Raw genomic sequence first — 20865 nt, 5'->3', positions numbered from 1 at the left:
TATGTGAATGTAGGTACTGGAGATACAGAAATGCATATACATGATCCCTGACCTCAAAGTTAGTCTACTGAGACACACAGTAAATAGGAAATAATGATGCGATGTAGTAAATGCTGATGGGAATTGAATCTAATCCCCTCTCCCAGACACCAGAGATCTTCCTGGCGCCGTGACTAACTCAGCTAGTCACTGTTATCAGTCAGTTCCCAGAGCCCTATCTATAGAATTCCAGCTGTCAAATTCCAGAAATCTATTTACCTTATCTCACTAAAGAGTGTAACGGTTTAGACTTAAACCTAGAAAGGAATAAGGATGAGTAAGGATTGGTTGCTGGCAGAGCTTAAATGAAATAACACAAACCAGTTTGAGAATATTTTAAATGCGTACATTTTAATAAAAACTATACTTTGAAGTATGTTAATGAAAGCTGTAGTGGCGGGATATTATTGCTATTATAACTATTAAGTCAACACCTGGTAGAAATTCCAGAAAGTGTCCTGCCTTTTGAGAAACAGTAGGCATATAAACTAAGGGGAGTAAAACCTATCTTGTGGAGCCCAGAGCGGATTTCTTTAAAAAGTGTTCTGGAAATCTCGGGGCACCCGGCACCAATACTCCTCTTCAATGCCTCGGTCTTTTCTGAAAACCAGAATGAACCCCGTCCAGCCCGGGAGTCTGTGACAGAGTAGGTCACGATGCATTTGGCCAAATTGCCTTCCCCTTTCCGTACTCCACTTGTAATGAACACTGCACTTTTTCTTCTTCACGGCATTTCTGCTGTTTTCAATGGCTTCCTGATAGCTCAGTTGGTTAAGAATCCGCCTGCAATGCAGGAGGCCCTGGTTCGAGTCCTGTGTCGGGAAGATCCATGGAGAAGGGACAGGCTATCCACTCCAGTATCCAGTACTCTTGGGCTTCCCTTGTGGCCTCGCTGGTAAAGAATCCGCCCGCAATGCGGGAGACGTGGGTTCAATCCCTGGGTTGGAAGATCCCCTGGGAACGGGAAAGGCTACCCACTCCAGTACTCTGGCCTGGAAAATTCCATGAACTCTACAGTCCATAGGATCGCAAAGAGTCGGATACGACTGAGCCACTTTCACATCAGCGTTAAGACCGCATCTTCCCGCCTGCAATCTACCTACCACCCTGCTTTTCTGTCGCAGAAGGGTGAGGAGGACGGCACCGGAAGTCAGGCTGCGCTGAGCGTGGCTCCTTGCCATACCTCATTTCCGGCGGGCTGGCCTGGCACCGTCCCGCCCCCAGCCGGAAGTGTGTTCGGCTCCGGTTCCGCCTTTGCGCCGTCCCGCAGCCTTTGCCCTCGTTGGGGAGGGACTTCCTGTCTCGTGTGTCCAAGTTCCTCCAAAGTTAGGCTTGGCACCGAGGGCCTATGTGTCAAGCGGTGTGTAGGCGGATATGGCCGCAAATTAACTCGGGGCTAGTGTAAAGATACTCGCCCATTCCTTCTTGCAGTTACCCTCGCTCATCCCCTACCGCACCTCCGTGAGGCCTTGGCCTCCTAAGCGCCCAAGCGAGTGTCTGTCGACAGGTTCGGAGAGGGTCATGGAAGCGCGGCCGCCGGCCCCACGGAGCTGCTTCTGCAGGACGCTGAGTCCTTTTCCTCGGGTCTTTGCTGCCGAAGCTGTGGCCGCCGATCCCAAGGCTCTTGTAGAGGACCAGGAACTGTCTTCCTTCGTCTCAGAACCCCAATACCCGGAATCCGGATGGGACCGCCTCCGGGAGCTGTTTGTCAAAGAGTAAAAGTGCCTACGGTCTGTGGGGAGGGGCTACGAAGGAGGTGACCTGCAGCCTGGGTCATCTGGGGCGAAGGACCCCAGGGTGGTGTGATTTATTTTTGTGGGATTTGGAGTTTAATGTAATGTACTCCAAGCTTTTATCCTAACATTGCTATTTGGTAGTTCTATTGATTGACAGGCCGGTTTTCAGATGGAGAGGGTGAGACTAGCTGAAAGTAAGAACTTTTAGGAATGTTTAGGGACTCTAAACATAGTGTTTAATATAATCCCCTGACTTTACAAATTAAAAGAATTAGAGCAAGCTACTTAGTGACCCTAGAACCAACATCTGTAGGACTCCAGTATTCTTTCTCGTGTATCACTTGATCCCAGATTCTGATACTTCTTGAACACTAGCCCTCCTCCCCGCCACAAAAATGGAGGTTGGAGAGAGAACACAGTTGTTAAAATTTTTATTCTGCCAAATAAGGAATGTATAAAAAAAACAGTAGCAACTGTTGTTGCAAAGATATTAGCTGGATTCACAAGTAAAGCGGTGTCAGAATAAATGATAGATAACCCTTTAAATTGAATTGACTTTAATGGAAAACTCAGGATAATTAATTTCATCATTTTTATTCCTCACCGGTGAAAAGTTTTCCCTTTTTATGAAGTAGTTTACCATATACTACACTGTAATATCAACTGGTTAAATTAACATTGAAGCTTTATTATGTTGCTGAAATAGAGCAGGGGAGCCAGTGGAATTGTACTTAATTACTTCTTTTAGATTTCATCATCTTATTTTAAAGATAATGAGGCCGCCCTTCCATTGGTCATTCCAGATTTATTTGAGATATTTGTGAACGATCCTATGTAGTACACAACAGAAAAGGTTTATTTTTGTTGATTTATTTATTTTTAAGTGGAGATAGTTGCTTTACAATGTTGTGTTAGTTTCTGCCATACAGCAACATGAAACAGTGATAGGTTCCCTTCCTCTTGAACCTCTCCTCCCAGCCTCGCACCCCATCCCACACAAGTAAGTTGTCACAGAGCACCAGGTTGGGCTCCCTGTTGTTACACAGCAGCTTCCCATTAGCTGTCTGTTCACTTTACATATGGTAATGTATATATTTCAGTGGTACTGTCTCGATTCTTCCCGCCCTTGCCTGCCCCTGCTGTGTCTATAAGTCTGTTCTCTATGTCTGAATCTCTATTCCTGCCCTACAAATAGGTTCATCAGTACCATTTTTCTAGATTCCATGTATATGCATTAATATATGATATTCGTTTTTCTGACTTAACTTCACTCTGTATAACAGGCTCTAAGTTCATCCACCTCACTAGAACTGACTCAAATTCATTTGAAAAAGGTTATTTTGATCAGCTTTATAAACCACAGAATGTTGGAGCTGAAGGAGATTTGAAAGATAATTTAATATAACTTTCATTGTCCCCTCCATATCATGGGTGAGGAAACCAAGGTTCAGAATGATTGTGTCTACCTGTAGGTCACTTAGCAGTGGATGACAGAACCAGAACTACAACCCCATTGTTGCTACTTATAGTCTAGGTCTTTTCCACCACTTTTCCCTGTTTGTTTACCATTCCTTAGTTCTTAGGCCCAAGCATGTAACTTCATAGAGTGTCTGCTGATAATATGGAGAAAAAATATCGCTATGTCATGGAATTTTTCAGAGGATGAAAAAGAGGATATCCTATGCATTTCCTGGCTTGTTAAATCTTCAGCTCCTTTTTCATTTTCTCTTTTCTGAGTTCTCCCACTTTTTATGTAAATGTTTTTGGTTTTATTCATTATACAGGATAAAAATATAAAGTTAAGATTATAGCAGTTTTTCCTATTGATAAAAGAATTCGTTTGTCAAGAAATTTTATTTAGGTTTGTCTCTTGTATATGTGGGAACTATAAGAACTCACTGATTCTGATTTCAGAAATGTGGTTGTTAGAATTAGATAAATTAGATAGAATTAGAATTAGATACACACTTGTACAGTCTCAGAAGAAAGCAAGTTAGTAGTTTGTAAAAAATTAATATTCAGTAGTTTACTTATGTAGGAGGGCCATTACTTCTAGTAACTAAACACTTACAAACTTAGCTGTTTGTTAGAGCAATTTCCAGAGGACATCTTGGAAGCTGCAATATAGCTTCTAGTTTCTAATGCTTTTGAGAGTAATAGATTGAATGAGATGGTAGCTTTCCCCGTTTATTTTAGATTGGTCTGTGCTGCCCACTGCATCATGAGCTTTCTCATTCAGTGGTCTTTAATAGTACAGGCCCATCTGAGCATGACATAAAAATTAAATATTCAGAAAGATAAAATTTTGGGTTTTTTTTACGTATAGATATTCATTTTTGCATACATTGTCCTAAAATCCCATAAGTTTTTATAATTTCCAAAAGTTATCTAAAAATTCAAAAAGGGAATTGTTAATTTCTGCATCCAGTTTACAAATTCTTTCTGTTTTCAGGGATATAGTAGAGCTGTAATAGTCATCAAATAAAATAACCCTTTAAAAAGCCTGTTTATTGCAGTATAAATAAAATATGCGCCTAGAAAAATGTACATAAGTATACCTGTCAGTGACTTTTCACTAAACCTAACTCTGTATCCAGCCCTAAGAGACTTAGTGTCCCAGAAGCTCCCCCTTGTGCCCCTTCTCTGTCACTGCCTTCCGAAGAATAACTACTAACCTAACTTCTGAAAGCGTAGATTAGTTTTGACTGAGATTTGAGCTACTTGTAATATAATTATTTAATTCATCAGAAGGTTTAATTGGTTCTGCCCATCATGAAAAATTTAAGTCCTGTTTAGCATTTGGGATAATTCTGATCATACTGTCTTTTGGAGAGCAGTATCCATAAACTAATCCCAAATAACATTGTCTTTTTGATGTTTTAGTGAACAGCAGAGAACTTCAAAAGAACTTCAGGATATTTACAAGGCAGCAGTTTCAGCAGGCATCATCGGCTGGGCATATGGGGGAATACCAGCATTTATTCATGCTAAACAGCGCTACATTGAGCAGAGCCAAGCAGAAGTTTACCGCAACCAGCTTGATGCTGTGGTATGTACTGGTGTTCTTATAGTATTTGCGGACATGCCAGTTTTAGCTGTTCACTTTATACTTAATCATCTAGTTAGATAGTAGGGTTGAGAAGATTTAGGAAACAAAGTCTGTACTCAGCAACAATGGAAGTGCTAATGCTATAGTGCATACTCAAACTTTGTCAGACCACTTTTCTTACTAGAATTGATCATGACCATGGCTCTACTTTCTGAAATATATTTCTAATCTCCTGCTAAATCATCAAGGCTCAGCTGTAGTGTATTTATCCTATTCAGAAAGCCTGTGTGCAGTCCACTAGCTCACACTAAAATAATCAGTAACATTTAGAGCTTTACAGTTTGTTGAGTGCTGACTCATTTGTTGTATCTTAAATCTGTACATCAGTTCTATTGTCCTAGTGAGGAAGTTATGGCTCAGAAGTTTTTGTTTTTTAAAATTTGTGGTGTTTTTTTTAATTGTGTCAAGTTTTAAAAGTTGCAAAAGTAGTGCCAGTGTCCTGTAATGTCCAAGAGGGACTGATTCCAGGGCTCCTGTGGGTACCAGAATCCACAAATGCTCGAGTCTTTTATTTTAAAAAAACCACAGTACCATATGTCCCCCATATCCATGGTTCCACTTCCTCAGGTTCCAAATCTGGGGGTACTGAGGGCTGACTGTACAAAGAATTCCTGTACACCTTTCAGTCAGATTCTTCAAATGTTAACATTTTACCACGTTTGCTTTCTTATTCTCTCTGTATAAGGCATGCTGTTATTTTTTTGTGAACTGCTTGGGAGTATGTTTTAGACATGGTGAATGCTTCAGCATACATTTCCTAAAAAACAAAGACATTTTCTTACACAACTACAATATTATCATGCAGTTCAGGACATTAATACTGATAGTGTACTATTATCTTATCAATGGACTTTATGTAAATTTTGCTTATTGTCCCACTAACATTATTTTTAAAGTAAACAAGTTATTAAAATTTTTTTTTTCTGGTCCAGGATCTAGTACTGGATCAGATGTTGAATTTGCCTGTTGTGCCTCTCTAGTCAGTCTCCTTTAATTTGGAACAGTTTTTCTATTGTTCTTTGACTTTCATGACCTCAATATTTTTTAAGACTTAGGCCTTTTATTTTGTATTGTAGAATGTCCCACGATTTGGACATTTGATGTTTTCTTGTGATTAAATTTCACTTAAGTGTTTTCACAGGAATACCCTACAATTGATACTGTATCCTTCCCAGTAAGTAATGATAAGGAGCATGAGATACCTATTTGTCCCTCTACCGGGGATACTTAACTTTAATCACTTAATTAAGATGGTCCTTGCCATGTTTATCCACTATAAAATTATTGAGTTTTTCCCTTTGTAGTCAATAAGTATCTTAGGAATACTTATTAGATACTTTGAGACTATGCAAATATCCTGTTTTTCATCAGTTTTTCACCCTCTGGTTTCAGTAGTCAATGCTGATTCTTTCCTAAAATAGTTATTACGGTGGTGGTAACCAAATGGCCATTTTCTAATTCCATCGTCCATGTATATTTATTGGTTAGTATTCTTCTATAAGGAAGAGCTTTCACTTTTCCTCTATTTGTCCATTTATCCATTTATAATTTATTCAGTGTGGACTTGTTGACTCATGTTATTCTGTGGTTTTCTAATCCATTATTATCATCATTTATTTTGATACCTGGCTTGGATTTAGACTGTTGGAACCCCTTCAGGATAGCTCCTGTGTCCTTTTAATGATGTCTCCATTAGTCTCTGGGGCACAGCATGGTGTTTCTGGTTCATCTTTCCAAGCACCAGCCTTGTTTCTTTTAAAATGGCGTTTAAATGACTCAGGGAACTCAAACAGGGGCTCTGTGACAATCTAGAGGAGTGGGATGGGGAAGAACGTTTGGGAGGGAGGGAACACGGGTGTACCTATGGCTGATTCTTGTTGATGTATGACGGAAAACCACAAAATTCTGTAAAGCAATTATCCTTCAATTAAAAAAAAAATAAAGTGGCAAAAAGAAAATGGTATTTAAAAACCAAGATCTGGGGCTAGGCATGCTCATTGCTACTGAGGTATGATGGTGTCTAGGCAGATAGAGCTAGGAAATGTGTATGTATGTGTGTGATTTGTATACACTTTCATACATATATATCTCTGTTTCTGTATTTGTCTACCTGTTTACTAAAAACCATGAGTTTGCACTGATACCTTTCAGAGAGGTTTTGACTTGCGTAGTATCACATAGTAGTTAAGACTACACCTAGGGATTCTGTCAGATTCTTTAAAAATCTAGGCTTTACCCTCACAGTATTATGCCAGCCTTGCTTTATGGTGGTTAATGAAAATGAGCAGTGGAAACAGACAACCTGACTTCCAATTCTGACTTTATTCTTTGTTGGCTGAGTGATCTTGGTTAGAAACTTCCTTTTTATGCCTTTTAACACCTGCTTGAAGAAAATGTTGTAAAGATTGGGTAATATGTTAGCAACTTTTACATAGAAGGTGGTCAGTAAAGATTGGGGTTTTTTTCTTCCTTTCTTCCTCTCGTGCACATCTGTATTACTTTAATCCTTACCATTTATAGTTTACTCAGTGTTCCTTCTTTATTTTCTGTTTTTTCTTTTCCCCACAATTTCTTGAAAAAAAGCATGTCTAATACTGATTTTATGTCTGTCTTAGTATTTGTCATATAGATTGTTAGTTGCTATTTAATTGATGAATTACTTGGTTCACACTGCATTTCTTAGTTCCTTTTATACCCTGTGATAGAATAGAGTGCACATGGTACATTTGTTTAAGTTTCAGTAATTGAAGAATGATATTCCTAGAGATTTTCTATTATTTCTATCTATTTAGGTGTCCCTACCTATCCTACCTATTTCCTAGCTGACATTCCTCCACCACAGTTTTAGAACAGGGAAAGTATCAAAGTGTCTCGGAACCTCACAGCCTTTTTTATTAACTTTAGCAATCTGCCCATCGTGCTGCTACACGAGGCTTCATCCGGTATGGCTGGCGCTGGAGTTGGAGAACAGCCATGTTTGTGACTATATTCAAGTAAGTTCTCTGAATCATCATGAAGGATTTTAGGTATTCTTTTAGGAACACATTGTTTTAACAAATGAAATTATAAAATCTGAACACCCATGTAAAAGTGATCTATGATACCTTTTTCTCAAGAACTGTTATCTATTTATGCAAAAGATTGGTCCAGCGGTAGTTTTGTGTCCATGGATGATGGTCTGCCAGGCTTCTCTGGTGGCACAGTGGTAAAGATTCCTCCTGCTGTTGCCAGAGATGTGGGTTAGATCCTTGGGTTGGGAAAATTCCCCTGGAGGAGGAGGAGGCAACCCATTCCAGTATTCTTGCCTGGAAAATTCCATGGACAGGAGCCTGGAGAGCTATAGTCTGTGGGGTCATCGCAAAGTGTTAGACATGACTGAGCACTTTGCACAACTGAGCACGCATGCACATGAAGGCGTGCCAACTAGTATCAAAATAGATACAGGGTTGCTAAATCAGAGGAATTCTGCAGAACTTTTCTTTACTTTTCTGTTGCTTATTGGCATATTATAGCAATCTGAAACACACTCACTGAAGGAGCCTACGGGGACCAGGGATTGACATAGTAGGCTCTTCTAAACTAACACGTATCACTTTAGTGAAAGTTAAAGTCAAGAAGGTAATTGAGATACGCTTTAAATTTTGTTTTCTTCTTCCTTCCTAGTACAGTTAACACTGGTCTAAATGTTTACCGAAATAAAAATGCCTTAAGTCATTTTGTCATTGCAGGAGGTAAGACATTTTTGTTCATATTTCATATTTCAATCTCAAATATGGTTTAGGAAACATGTAAGGTCTTATAAGTCATGGCTTCTGAATTCTTAGGTTGGCTTCTCATCACATCTCATTTAACATTCATGCAAGATATATGGAAAATGTGCTTGGTCTTTGGTATACTTAGTGAACAAAACATAAAAAAGTCTTTGCCTTCATTGAGTTTTATCATCTAATGTCTATGGGATAAAATAGGTTGCTATGATAAAAAGTAATAAATAGGTGAGGAGGTAGGATCTAATGTGGACAGGCTGATCAATTTCTAAGGAAATGACATTTAAGCTGATAGCTTAAGAATGGGAAAGAGCAGGCCTTGCAGAGAAGAGTCACCTAAGCAGGGGTAACGTCAAGGGTGAAGGCTCTAAGGCTCTAAGGTTTCTCAAATGTAGGATAATATGACTGCAACATAGTGAATGAGGGGAAGAGTGGCTTGAGAGAATTGGGAGGTGAAGTAGAGAGGAGCCAGATTTTTCATGATAAGAAATTAGATTTTGTTTTAAAGCACTCTGCCTCTGGTAGACATGCCCTCTTTAAAATGAACATTTAAAAAAGTGTTGAACATTTCATTACATTTCTAGTACAAATCCAGCACATTTCCCGAAATGTAAATGAAGTTAACTGTCATTTAGATGCAAACATTTACTAATTCATGTATATTCCCTCACATAAAAAAAATACATATGCTTCACATAACAGTTTTTTACTTTTTGTTTGGAAATAGCTTCAAGCTTATAGAAAGTTGCAAAAATAAAAGTAATACAAGGAATACCATGAGCAGAATCCTTTAGTACAAAGATTCTGTTATTGTTAAGAACTTTTTTAAGCTCCCCACCCCATGCCTATCCTGTTTCTATTTTTTTCCCCATCTATTTGCCGTGAAGTGATGGAACCAGATGCCATGATCTTAGTTTTTGAATGTTGAGTTTTAAGCCAGTTTTTTCACTCTCCTCTTTCACCTTCATCAAAAGGCTCTTTAGTTCCTCTTCACTTTCTGCCATTAGGGTGAAGTGACAGACTTTATTTTCTTGGGCTCCCAAAATTACTGCAGATGGTGACTGCAGTCATGAAACTGAAAGACGCTTGCTCCTTGAAAGAAAAGCTATGACAAACCTAGACAGTGTATTGAAAAGCAGAGGCATCACTTTGCCAGCAGAGGTCTGTCTAGTCAAAGCTGTGGTTTTTGCAGTAATCAAGTATGGATGTGAGAGTTGGACAATAAAGAAGGCTGAGTGCTGAAGAATTGATGCTTTTGAACTGTGGTGCTGGAGAGGACTCTTCAGAGTCTCTTGGACCGCAGGGAGATCAAACCAGTTAATCCTAAAGTTAATCAGTCCTAAATATTCATTGGAAGGACTGATGCTGAAGCTGAAGCTCCAGTGTTTTGGCCACCTGATGTGAAGAGCCAACTCATTGGAAAAGACCCTGATGCTGGGAAAGATTGAAGGCACAAGAAGGGGACAACAGAGAATGAGTTGGTTGGATGGCATCACAATTCAATGGACATGAGTTTGAGCAAACTCCGGGAGATAGTGAAGAACATGGTGTGCTGCAGTCCATGGAGTTGCAAAGAGTTGGACATGACTGAGCGACTGAACAACAGCCACTACCCACCTCTGGCTGCAAAGCATGTGGAATCTTAGTTACCGGACTAGAGGTTGAACCCAGGCTGTTGGCAGTGAAAGTGCAGAGCCCTAACCTCTGGGCCGCCAGGGAATTCCCAGTTACTAACATTTTAGCCAATTTGCTTTATCACTTATGCTCTTTGTTTTAGGTGTACTCTCTCTTTTTCTGTGAATACACAGGCAAACACACATATACATAATTTGAGCTTAACATTTTAATGAAAACATTTAAAAACATGAAATGAGAGATCAGTATTAATAGCACTGGAGCAGCTAGAACTTTCCCTGTTTTAACTTGTGAAAAATTTTACATGGATATTCTATAGTGCCTATATCCAAAGAAAACTTGTGTTTCTGCCCTCACTTGCTCCACATATTTACTCCTGCTGTATGTTTTTTGTCATCTACCCTGTTAAATTCCAAAACTGAAAATCAGTTAATGATGTGGTTCTGCCCTTTATATCCCCTTTCCAAACTTATAGTTCTGTCAGTCTTATTTCTTAAATATTTGGACTCTCTCACCTCCTCTATTCCCACTGCTACTGCAGGTTTTCCCTGTTTATCATCTTGGTTTGCTTCAAACCTCTACTGTCATCTGATTTTTTTTTGAAATATGAGTATGATTTTAGCACTTTTCTGCTTCAGACTTCATCACACTAAGGTCAATTCTATTTTTTTTTAAGGTCGGTTCTTGACCTGACCTCCATGTACCACTCTTACACGACCCTTATAATCTACTTTGATTTCTCAAACCCAGCATATTCTTGCTTTACAAGAATTCTTGCTTGAATCCAACTTTCCACTCCCATAACTAATTTTATTCAGCTCCATACTTAACACCTGTCTTTCAAGGTTGAGTACATCTGTCTGCCTCAGCTTCCTCAGAGGGTTCTCCTAGCTCCCATTTTCCTCTCTTGGGTGCCTTTCCCCTGTGTTCTCATAATTCACTGTAAACAGTTTTATCAAAGCATTTATAACACTGTGTTGTAGCAGTTTACTTGTTTTGCTTCCCTACTAGACAACTCGCTAAAATTCAGAGACAGTGTTTGCCTTTTATGTCACAATTGTTTGACATATAGCAGGGTAGAGTAAAGGTTTCTCAATTGGATGTAAATATTACTAAAATAAGAATAGAAAAATATATATGATAGAAAATATATTTTTATCTCAAACCAGCAACCAACATTAAAATAAATAACACTAAAATTAAAAAAAATTTATCCTGAAGTCAGAATCAGGTAAGGAGGTCTTCTCTTACCACTATTGTTTGAACACTTATAAAAGTATTTTCAGTATCCAGGGAGCTTGGCAAATCCTTTCCTCCAAAAGTAATAATAAAATTGGGCAAAGTTGTCAAAAACAACCCCTTAAAGATCCTGGAACTGAGCAAGGGCACACAACAAGTTGAGAAGCATTTATTTAAGAATTTCTACTAAATCTTGGTAAGAACAATGGGAGTCTGTAGTGTTTCAGCCTGAGGCTGCTGCCACCTAATGCCGAACTCCATGATATAAAAGTTCCACAAGGGCAGGGCAGGCTGGGAAGACCAATACTGATGTTGGAGATGACTGACTTGATTTGGAGCAGAGCACAGAAAATTCTGTGCCTCAAGGTGTTGCTGAAAACAATAGCAAACACTTAGGAAAGAACAACATCACACAGCTAACTGGAGGTTTTGGTGTTTGGGGCAAGCAGTCGATTAGTGGCTGAGGTAGAATTTTACCAAAGACATTCAGAGAACAAGAAACCCAACGGAGACTTCATTAAGAACGTACTAATCCCCAGAACTCCAGAAAGTTACCTGTCTGTGTAAGCACACTCAGGAGAGACTGGTGAGGGCCGTAGCAAGCTGCTTATCTGCTTAATTGTGAGGCCTCATGAACACAGAAAGTAAAAGCCAGAAGATTTGTAAACTGCCTAAACCTTGACTGTGTTCTTCAAGCCACAGACAGATCCACTGACAAAAGGTGACAGCCTTACTGGCTTAAAATGTGTAATCACAGCCACTGACAAATCACTGGCTGTCTGCCAAGCTAGTGTGATTCCTAGGAAGCCAGACATAAAACAGAGACCTCTCTGGCTGCACTCTACTAAACAAGAAAACTAAGACTCCACAGAATTGGTCCAGGCAAATCACTATAGCAAAGGACCACAGCCATGCCCCTAGGTAGGAAGATATTCCAACTCCAAGTTGTAGCAGACAGAAGACTTCAAGCGTTTAATTAAAATGTGATGATGGTTATCAAACAGAAAATATCACTAAAGATAGAAATTATTTTTAAGAGTCAAATGAATATTCTGCAGTTGATAAATACAGTAATGGAAATTAAAGATTCACTGGAGAGAAGGCCCTCAACAGCCAGTTTGAGAGAGCATGGGAGAATCAATGAACTTGAAGATAGATCGATATAGGTTATCTTTTATGAAGGACAGAATTTTTAAAAATGAAGACAATAGAGCCTCAGAGATCTGTGGGACACAATCAAGAATATGGATAATGGAGAGGAAAGGAAAAAAAGGGAAGAAAAAGAATTTTAAGAAATTATGACCACAGACTTCCCAAATTTTATGAAAAATATCTACACATCCAAGAATCTCAACAAACTCCAGGAAGAATAAACGTGAAAAGATTCACACCTAGACACATAATAGTTACACTGTTGAAAGATAGAGAAAAATAATGAAATAGAAAAGTTAAAAAATGAATATATTATACTTAAATAAGAAATATAAACCTCAAATGTTAATGTTTAAAAATGTTACCACCTGAAATGGCATTTGTTGTGTTGTGCATAGTGAAAGAGGAAAATGAATGGACATCTTGGGTCGGTAAGGAAAAAGGACCTATGCTCCAGCCACCAGGTGGCAATGTAGGCCAACTGCCCACTTGCAGGCCTGCTGGAGAGGTGAATCTTGGCAGTACAGAGCCCGTGAGGCTGGGGACGTCCCTCGTGGTATGGCCCTTCTACTGTAGGAGGCACGGGTTCTGTCCCTGGCTGGGGAACTAAGATCCCACATGCCATGCAGCGTGTCCAAAAAGAAAAAAGAAAGGGCAAAGCTGGGGAAAGACATGAACTGCAAGTGGCTAGTGAAGATTTTTATTGTTTATTTGGAGAAAACTTTCCTTAAAGCAGGAAGAAATAAAAGAGGTAGAAGTGAAGAAATAACAGATTTTTAAGGTGAGGTTAGCACAAAAGCAGAATGAGAAGAGGCTGGGTCCGTAGAACCCACTGAGCAGTTCTGTTAAAGGGACGTTTCTTCCTTTAAACTTGCAGAGTGGATGAGAACCTGGCCATATGAGAAATCTAGGTTGTGATATATTAATGTTGGGTTCAAAAAGCTTACTTGGAGATTTATATCCTTATAGAAGGAACATGTTTAAATGGAACTCTGGTGTTTAAAAATGATTTGATACTGCTTTTTGTTTCTTTTAAAATAGCTGTCACAGGAAGTCTTTTTAGAATAAACTTAGGCCTGCATGGCCTAGTAGCTGGTGGCATAATTGGAGCCTTGCTGGGGTAAGTGTTAACATACTTTGATTCTAAATTAATATAACTTATTAATTATTAATTCATTCATTAATGCCTTGCCTGTTAAAAATCTGAATCATTTCTAAAGAACAAATTTAATCCTTAGAGGATTTAATCCCATAAAAGGTCTCTAGTTTTGTATTGAGCTTCCCTGGTGGCTCAGTCAGTAAAAAATCTGCCTGCCGTGCAGGAGATCTGGGTTCAGTCCCTGGGTTGGAAAGATCCCTTGGAGGAGGGCATGGCAACCCATTCCAGTATTCTTGCCTGGAGAATCCCCATGGACAGAGGAGCCTGGTGGGCTGCAGTCCTTGGAATCACAAAGAGTTGGACACAACTGAGCGACTAAGCATAGCACAGCACAGTCTTGTATTGGTAGTAGCTTTGATTGTCCAGTTCTGATTGTATCCCAGTTGTTGATTTTACTTCTGGTCTTCACTGGGTAAAAACTGTTTAAATATCATTAACACCTGAAACTAAGGTTTGAACACAGATACTTATAAAGAGTAGGAAAAAGGAATAAGAAACAGCTAACAAGCACATAAAAAAAAAAAATATATGGGGCTTAGGTTTGTTTATTTAGTTTAATAAATTTTAAGACTTTTCTTCTCCAACTTTTTACTTTGAAACATTTCAAACCTGTAGAAAAGTTGAGGTAATTAGTATGTTGAACACCCATATAATCTTCACTTAGATTCACCATTTGTTCACATTTTTCCATATTTGTTTTCTCTCTCTCAGTATTTGTGTGGGACATGTGTATATTTCTTTTTGTTTGAACCATTTGAAGTACTTGAGACCTCATAATTCTTCAGCCCTAAATACATCAGCATGTATTTCCCAGGAGAAAGAATATTCTCCAATGATTTCACAGTACAATTATCACAATAAATGATTTACCATTGATTCAATACTATTTAAGATAAAGTCCATATTCAGAATTCCTGTTATTATAATAATGCTCTATGTGTGTGTGTATATATGATTTTGCAGAATCCCAGATTAAATTGTATTTTGTTTCATGTCTCTTTAGATTCCTTTAAGCTAGACTAGTTCCACGCCTGATTTTCCCCCAGAATATTTCTCAATTTTGTTTGATTATCCCCTCATGATTAGATTTGGGTTTAACGTTTTCATCAAGATTACAACATAGGCAAAGTTGTGTCCTTCTCAGTGTATGTCAAGAGACATATTATGTCACCCCTTGTAAGTGATATAACTTTTCTGTTGCTGTGTAACAAATTAACCACACACTAAGAAGCTTCAAACACTACCCATTTATTATATCACTTTCCTGTAGGTCAGAAGTCTGGATGGGCTCAGATGGGTTCTCTTCTTAGTATTTCACGAGGCTAAAATCAAGGTGTTGATCAGGCAGGCTCTTACCTGGAGGCTCTGTGGGAAGAATTTGTTTCCATAAAATTCAGGTTGTTGACAGAACCATTGTGGCTGTAGGTCTGAATTCCCTGTTTCCTGGTTGGCTGTCAGGCACCATCTTGTTCCTAGAGGCATCCACATTCCTTCTCCATGCCCCCTCCATATTCAAACCAGCAGCCAGCATGTTGAATCCTTCTCATACTTTGAATCTCTCTGACTTCCATTCTGCCACCAACTGGAAAAAACTCTGTATTCAGAGGGCTCACACAGATAATCTCCTTTTTGATTAACTCATTCAAGTGATCAGTAACCTTAGTTACATCTGCAAAAGGACTTTGCTACATAACATAATCATGGGCATAATTTCTCATCATATACTCATATTTGAGAAATTAGGGCAGGAAATTTTGGGGGACCATTTTAGAATTCTGCTTAGCACATTTGGTATTTACTAAATTTCTCCACTGCAAATTTATCTTTTTCCATTGTGTTTAATAAGTAATCTGTGGGGTACGGTAGTGTGAATTATCTACTCTCCAGCTATTTTTTAGTGGTTTTAATGATCCATTGATGATCCCTAATGTAATCAGTTATTATTTAATATAAAACTGATTACAAAATGTTGATTTGCTAGTTTTGTCACTTCTTCTGTCTTTGTTAGTTGGCATTCACCTGAATAGAAAGAAGAGCTCTCCCTCACCTTCCAAATTTGTTTTAAAATTCATCATTTGATGATCTGTTGACATTTTTGTTTTCTTGTTAATATACCAGCTTGGTTTGAAGGGGAAAATTGTTGAAATTAGCTGCAAAAATATTTTTTTATTGTGGTTAAAAAACACACATAACATAAAAATTACCATCTTAACCACTTTTAAGTGTACAGTTTGGTAGTGTTAACTATATTCACATTGTTGTGCAACAGGTCTCTAGAACTTTTTCATCTTGCAGACCTGAAACTCTGTACCCATTAAACACCGTGCTCCCTTCCCCCATCCCCACACAGCCTTTGGCAACCACCTTTCTACTTTCTGTTTCTGTGATTTTTGCTACTCTGAGTAATTCATATTAGTGAAATCATGTATTTTTCCTTTTGTAACTGGCATATTTCACTAAGCATAACGTCCTTGATTTTAATCCATGTGACAGGATCTTCCTTTTTGGGACTGCATAATATTCCATTGTATATATAGTTCCATATTTTGTTATCCATTCATCATCAACAAACATTTCCACCTAGCAAAAATAATTTTTAAAATGTGGTTACAACGTTAAGTAAGGAATTTAAGTTGTATCAGAGTAAAAAACTCCTTCTCTTTGGAAATATGAACAAAACCCTCATCATTACTGTGATAATTGTTATCTAAGTCATTTTCTCAGTGGGTAACTATTGGCATTCTGAGTGAGACAGTTGTGCCAGACTCTTGAATTTTAGGATATTTTGGCATCTCCAACCCCCAAAGCCAGTAACATCTTTCTCCCAACCAAAAGTACTCTTCACATTTCTTGCCCCTTACAGGGTCTGGTACCATTTCTGGTATGAATTTCTTTTCTGAGAAACCTTCAGTATAAAGCTGATAACTAGAACTTATAAATATATTTTTTACTAGTTTATTTATCTTTCATGATTTAAAAAAAAAAAGAGCCAATTTATAGACCTGTTGTTTTTATACCAGTTAAATTTAGGATGTTGCGATGATTGTTTTTCCTGTTGTTCAAACCAGGAAGGAAATTATCTTACTCTTTTTTTATTTAACAAGGATGCTTTAACTGTCAGATGTCCCGGCACCTGTCAGTGAGCCAGTGGTTTGGTTAGTGTTACTCGTGCCTTAGCAGAGATCCTCTCATTCTGCATAGTCTCATGGCTCTTTGTTCTAAACGTTCCTTCTGCCTCCTCCTCAGCACTCCTATAGGAAGCCTTTTGATGGCACTTCAGATGTACTGTGGTGAGACAGTTCAGGAGAGAAAACAGAAGGATCGAAAAGCATTCCAGGAGCTGAAACTGGAAGAACGGTAAGGAGTGTGTTAAGACTGGATTGTTTGGCTTTTGTGTCCGCAGACTGATGCTTTCTGAAACAGGTAGTCTAAATTGCTGCTCAAGTCAGACTTTCTTTTTACTGAGTCTTTCACCCGGTAACCTGCTTGATCTTTAATATTTTTAATTAAGGAGAATGGAAAAATGAAAGATACTAATTGAGAACCTTTCCTTAGATACATTTTTTTTTTTTAGATACATTTTTTTAAGTTAAATATTATAAATCTTATTTGGTTGCATATTTTTTCTTTTCCTATGTTTTTGACTGCATTGGAAATTACGTAAAGGAAATGAATAGTAGTGAGTGAGCTTTACTTGGCTTTACTTAAAAGATGATATCCTTGTTTACACATACGTCTGTGAACATTACGTAGCATGTTAGGTCTCCACATTTAATTATTATACTTCTTGCTGTGGCTGCAATGGATGTTAGGTACGTATAGTGGCTCTTCATAGACCAGATGCTACTGAGAAGGATGCAGACTGTCGCTTGTTCATATAGTCACTCCCTGGGATCCAGTGATGGCCAACTTCCTGCTAATTTTTGTAAGATCATCATAATAGTCTGCCGTCTAGTGCTTTGGTACAAATGATTCTCACGGTTCTGCTTCCTGCACATTAAGATGACATCTGCCGCTGCTTCTTTGGTAGTTTGGTAGATAAGAAGTCTTCTTTTTCCCTTGGTTTTATTTGAAACTTCATTTGTGCTACATGCACACACACACACACGTACACACTCACATAGACATACATGGAAATTCTTAATATCTATAAATCTGTTGTCCAAGGACTTAGGTACTATAGGAGAAAAAGCATTGATTTGGAGCCAGTGAAACCTTGAAAACAAATCTTAAATACCAGCTAGACTATTAATTCTATGAACATAGATGTTTTCCTTCAAGCCATCAGTTTTCTCAGCTGTTGTAAGGGCAGAATCACACCACAGTGTCCAACATACGTTTGTTCCTTCTTCTTCTCCATAGTAAGAGGGTGAGTGAGATATGAAGCTATTATAAAGCACTTAAAATTCTGACTGCCAGCATAAAATTTGATATTATGGAGGGTTAAAAGCACAGAAGCATTAGCTTATTTCTAGTTCTCTAGGTGTCATGAGACTTCTTTTTTAAAAAAGAATCTTTGAGAAAGGAGTTGGAAAGTAAGGAAAATGCATGATTCTTTGACAGAGGAAGTGACGGAAGGATTAACATATGGAAAAATATGCACAAGAATTGTATTCCAGTCAGGAAAAGGAAGCTAGAGAAGTGGATCAGTTATTTAGAGATGAAAAACCTCAAGCATGGGTAAAAAACTGGATTTATAGAAATGAAAAGAATATTTTGGTAGAAGGAAATAGTGTCACTGTGTCAGAAGTGTTTAGGTTATTTATATGTACAAATATATATGTGGTATTTCTGAGGACAGTTAATAAATAGTTAAGAACTTTTTAAATGTCTGCTTCTTTGCTTGAAAATAACTTCAGTATAGAGAAATCAACAAAGTGAGAATCTGAAAAATTGCCTTAGTGAGCAGAAAATCTAGAACACTGGCTATATTTTCCATAGAGACATAGAAGAAATGATCAAATCTTCTTATGAAAGTCATGGGTGACCTTGATAATCACTTAAAGAAAGGAAGACACTAATACTTGACTTAGAAGAAGAACTGATCTCTTATTTGAAAATTAGATATTTTAACTCGTAGTAAATATACGTCTGTAGTGGTGTCCTATCTGACTTCTCTGTATCGAGATTACCAATGTTATAACCTTTGTGTGTGTCCTACAAGATCTGTCAACAGAGTTTAACAGAGTGGCAGGGGGTTTCACATCCCCCTAGGCCCTGAGGGCAAGAGCACAGACTGGTTCCAAGGCTCACACACAAGCTCAAGGTGTTTTAGCAACAGCAAGTCACTGCTGAGAGAACTCTGGAATAGCTTAAGGATCAGAGCTACTGCCCTGGAAATGTCCATTTTGGTAATGTGAGGCTCCTACTTGGCTTGTAAGTGAAACAGGTTATGAGAGAGAAGAAAGTCTTGTACTTGAAGTGCAAGGAGAAGTATTTGCTCATAAGTTGTAGGAGAGAATAAGATAAATACGATCTTTCTTAAGAAAGAAAAACTCTAAAATAGAAAAGCAAAAAAGCCAAAAGAATAGAACAGTACTTGCTATATCTTTCTTGTACTTTCATTACAGGAAAGCCAGACTACAATTTACTGATCTCCTCCCTGAAGAAATTGAAAGTAATTTACAGAAAGATCGATCCAAGGATGACGCTCAGAAAATTGAAGCACTGCTAAATCTTCCTAGAAACCCTTCATCAACAGATAAACAAGACAAAGACTAAACATGCTCTGGACTTGAAACTCAGTGGAGAGTTGAAGGGAGCTATGTCACCGTGTCTATAGTATGCCAGTTGCTTGGGCTGCTGACACATGTAAGCACTGGCATCTGTAGTGGCACAGTGACTTGCTCTTGCTTTTTTTTAACCAAAAATTGGGCTCTTGTACTCTTACTTTACTCTTCCTTAGATTTAAGTACATACTTGTATCTGCATTGATTGATCAATATAGATTTCCTTTCTCTGGATTTTACAGTAGTAAATTAAGAGTTCTCAAAAGATTAAAGTGGAATTCTACAGGTTGTAAATTTATTCTTGTAGCCCTTTAAAAGAGTACTGTAGTGATCACTAGGAGAAGGAGAAGAAAGAATCAGGTAAGGCAGATGATCTGTGAAACCCTTGTGCCCTTGGGTCCTAGAAACAGTAAGAACCTAAATGTGTAGTTGCGTTTGGTTTTGTTTTAATACAAATCAGAGATGGTTCCTATGCCATTTGAAATAAAATAAAACTTAACAAAAAGGAGGTAGATGAGAATTATTAAAGAAACAGCCCGACCTTGTTCTCTCACTCAGTAATGCTGACAAGTATGTCTCCTGTGGTATACAAGAGCTGCTCAGGATACACTGTCTCTATACTCCAGGAGCTTGCTGCCTGAGAAGGAAGCTGCCCTGCAGAGTATAACTTTTATTAAATGAGAGGGCAGAATGGCTGAACCAAGTGTACTGAAAGGAGAAAACTGCTAGTGCTTTGTTTTGGTGTTAGACCTCTTAGTTCCTGCTCTGACAATACTGTTGTTCCCATGAGCAGTGTTTGTGAAGCAGCCTAGAGTAGTGGCTAAAGCTGTGGGCTCTGGAGGCAGACCACAGGCTTGGAATCTCAGCCCTGGGGCTTCGCAGTCCTGTGACTTAACAGCCAAGCCATTTTATTTTAGGTCTCAAGTTTTCACGTCTGTTAAACAGTATGTATCTCAGAATAGATACTAAGTGAAATGATGTGTGTAAGACATAGCACAACACTGTGGCACACAGGACATTGTCTAACAACAGATATTAGCAGTTAAAAGGATATGAGAACCTCTGCACCAGCATAATCATCCCATTCACAAATTGCTGACAGATTGGCAGTTTATTATTTTATTCATGCCCATGTATAGATTAAATCTTTCAACTGGAAATTATAAAATTAGATGGTTGGTTTTAAAATAATTTTATTAATAAAGTAAAATATAACTCCTTTAACACATTTATTAAATGTAATAAGCAATAATTTACTATAATTTATTTAAAGTACAAATAAGCTGTCTCTTAGGTTTTT

At 38.2% G+C, this 20865-nt stretch overlaps 1 protein-coding gene across 1 annotated transcript; it reads left to right on the top strand.

The window, feature by feature from the left end:
* Positions 1–1365: 1365 nt before the first annotated feature.
* TIMMDC1 (translocase of inner mitochondrial membrane domain containing 1) lies at positions 1366–20073 on the top strand. The gene is made up of 7 exons (XM_061167096.1): positions 1366–1754; positions 4659–4824; positions 7789–7877; positions 8548–8615; positions 13719–13797; positions 17083–17193; positions 19407–20073. Exons 1-7 carry the CDS (start codon positions 1561–1563, stop codon positions 19555–19557), a joined length of 858 nt encoding a protein of 285 aa, XP_061023079.1. The 5' UTR covers positions 1366–1560; the 3' UTR covers positions 19558–20073.
* The last annotated feature ends 792 nt before the right edge of the window (positions 20074–20865 follow it).

The sequence above is a fragment of the Dama dama genome, chromosome 19 (genome assembly GCF_033118175.1).
Source record: "Dama dama isolate Ldn47 chromosome 19, ASM3311817v1, whole genome shotgun sequence".
Taxonomy (NCBI): Eukaryota; Metazoa; Chordata; class Mammalia; order Artiodactyla; family Cervidae; genus Dama; species Dama dama.
This window is presented reverse-complemented; position numbering and strand designations above follow the sequence as displayed.

What these genes read in the sequence shown, in the direction of transcription:
- TIMMDC1 (XM_061167096.1), top strand. Translation starts at nt 1,561, where the DNA reads ATGGAAGCGCGGCCGCCGGCCCCACGGAGCTGCTTCTGCAGGACGCTG. An exon ending in ATAATTGGAGCCTTGCTGGG is followed by an intron (nt 13,798 to 17,082) that starts GTAAGTGTTAAC and finishes CCTCCTCCTCAG; the next exon opens with CACTCCTATAGGAAGCCTTT. An exon ending in GAGCTGAAACTGGAAGAACG is followed by an intron (nt 17,194 to 19,406) that starts GTAAGGAGTGTG and finishes CTTTCATTACAG; the next exon opens with GAAAGCCAGACTACAATTTA.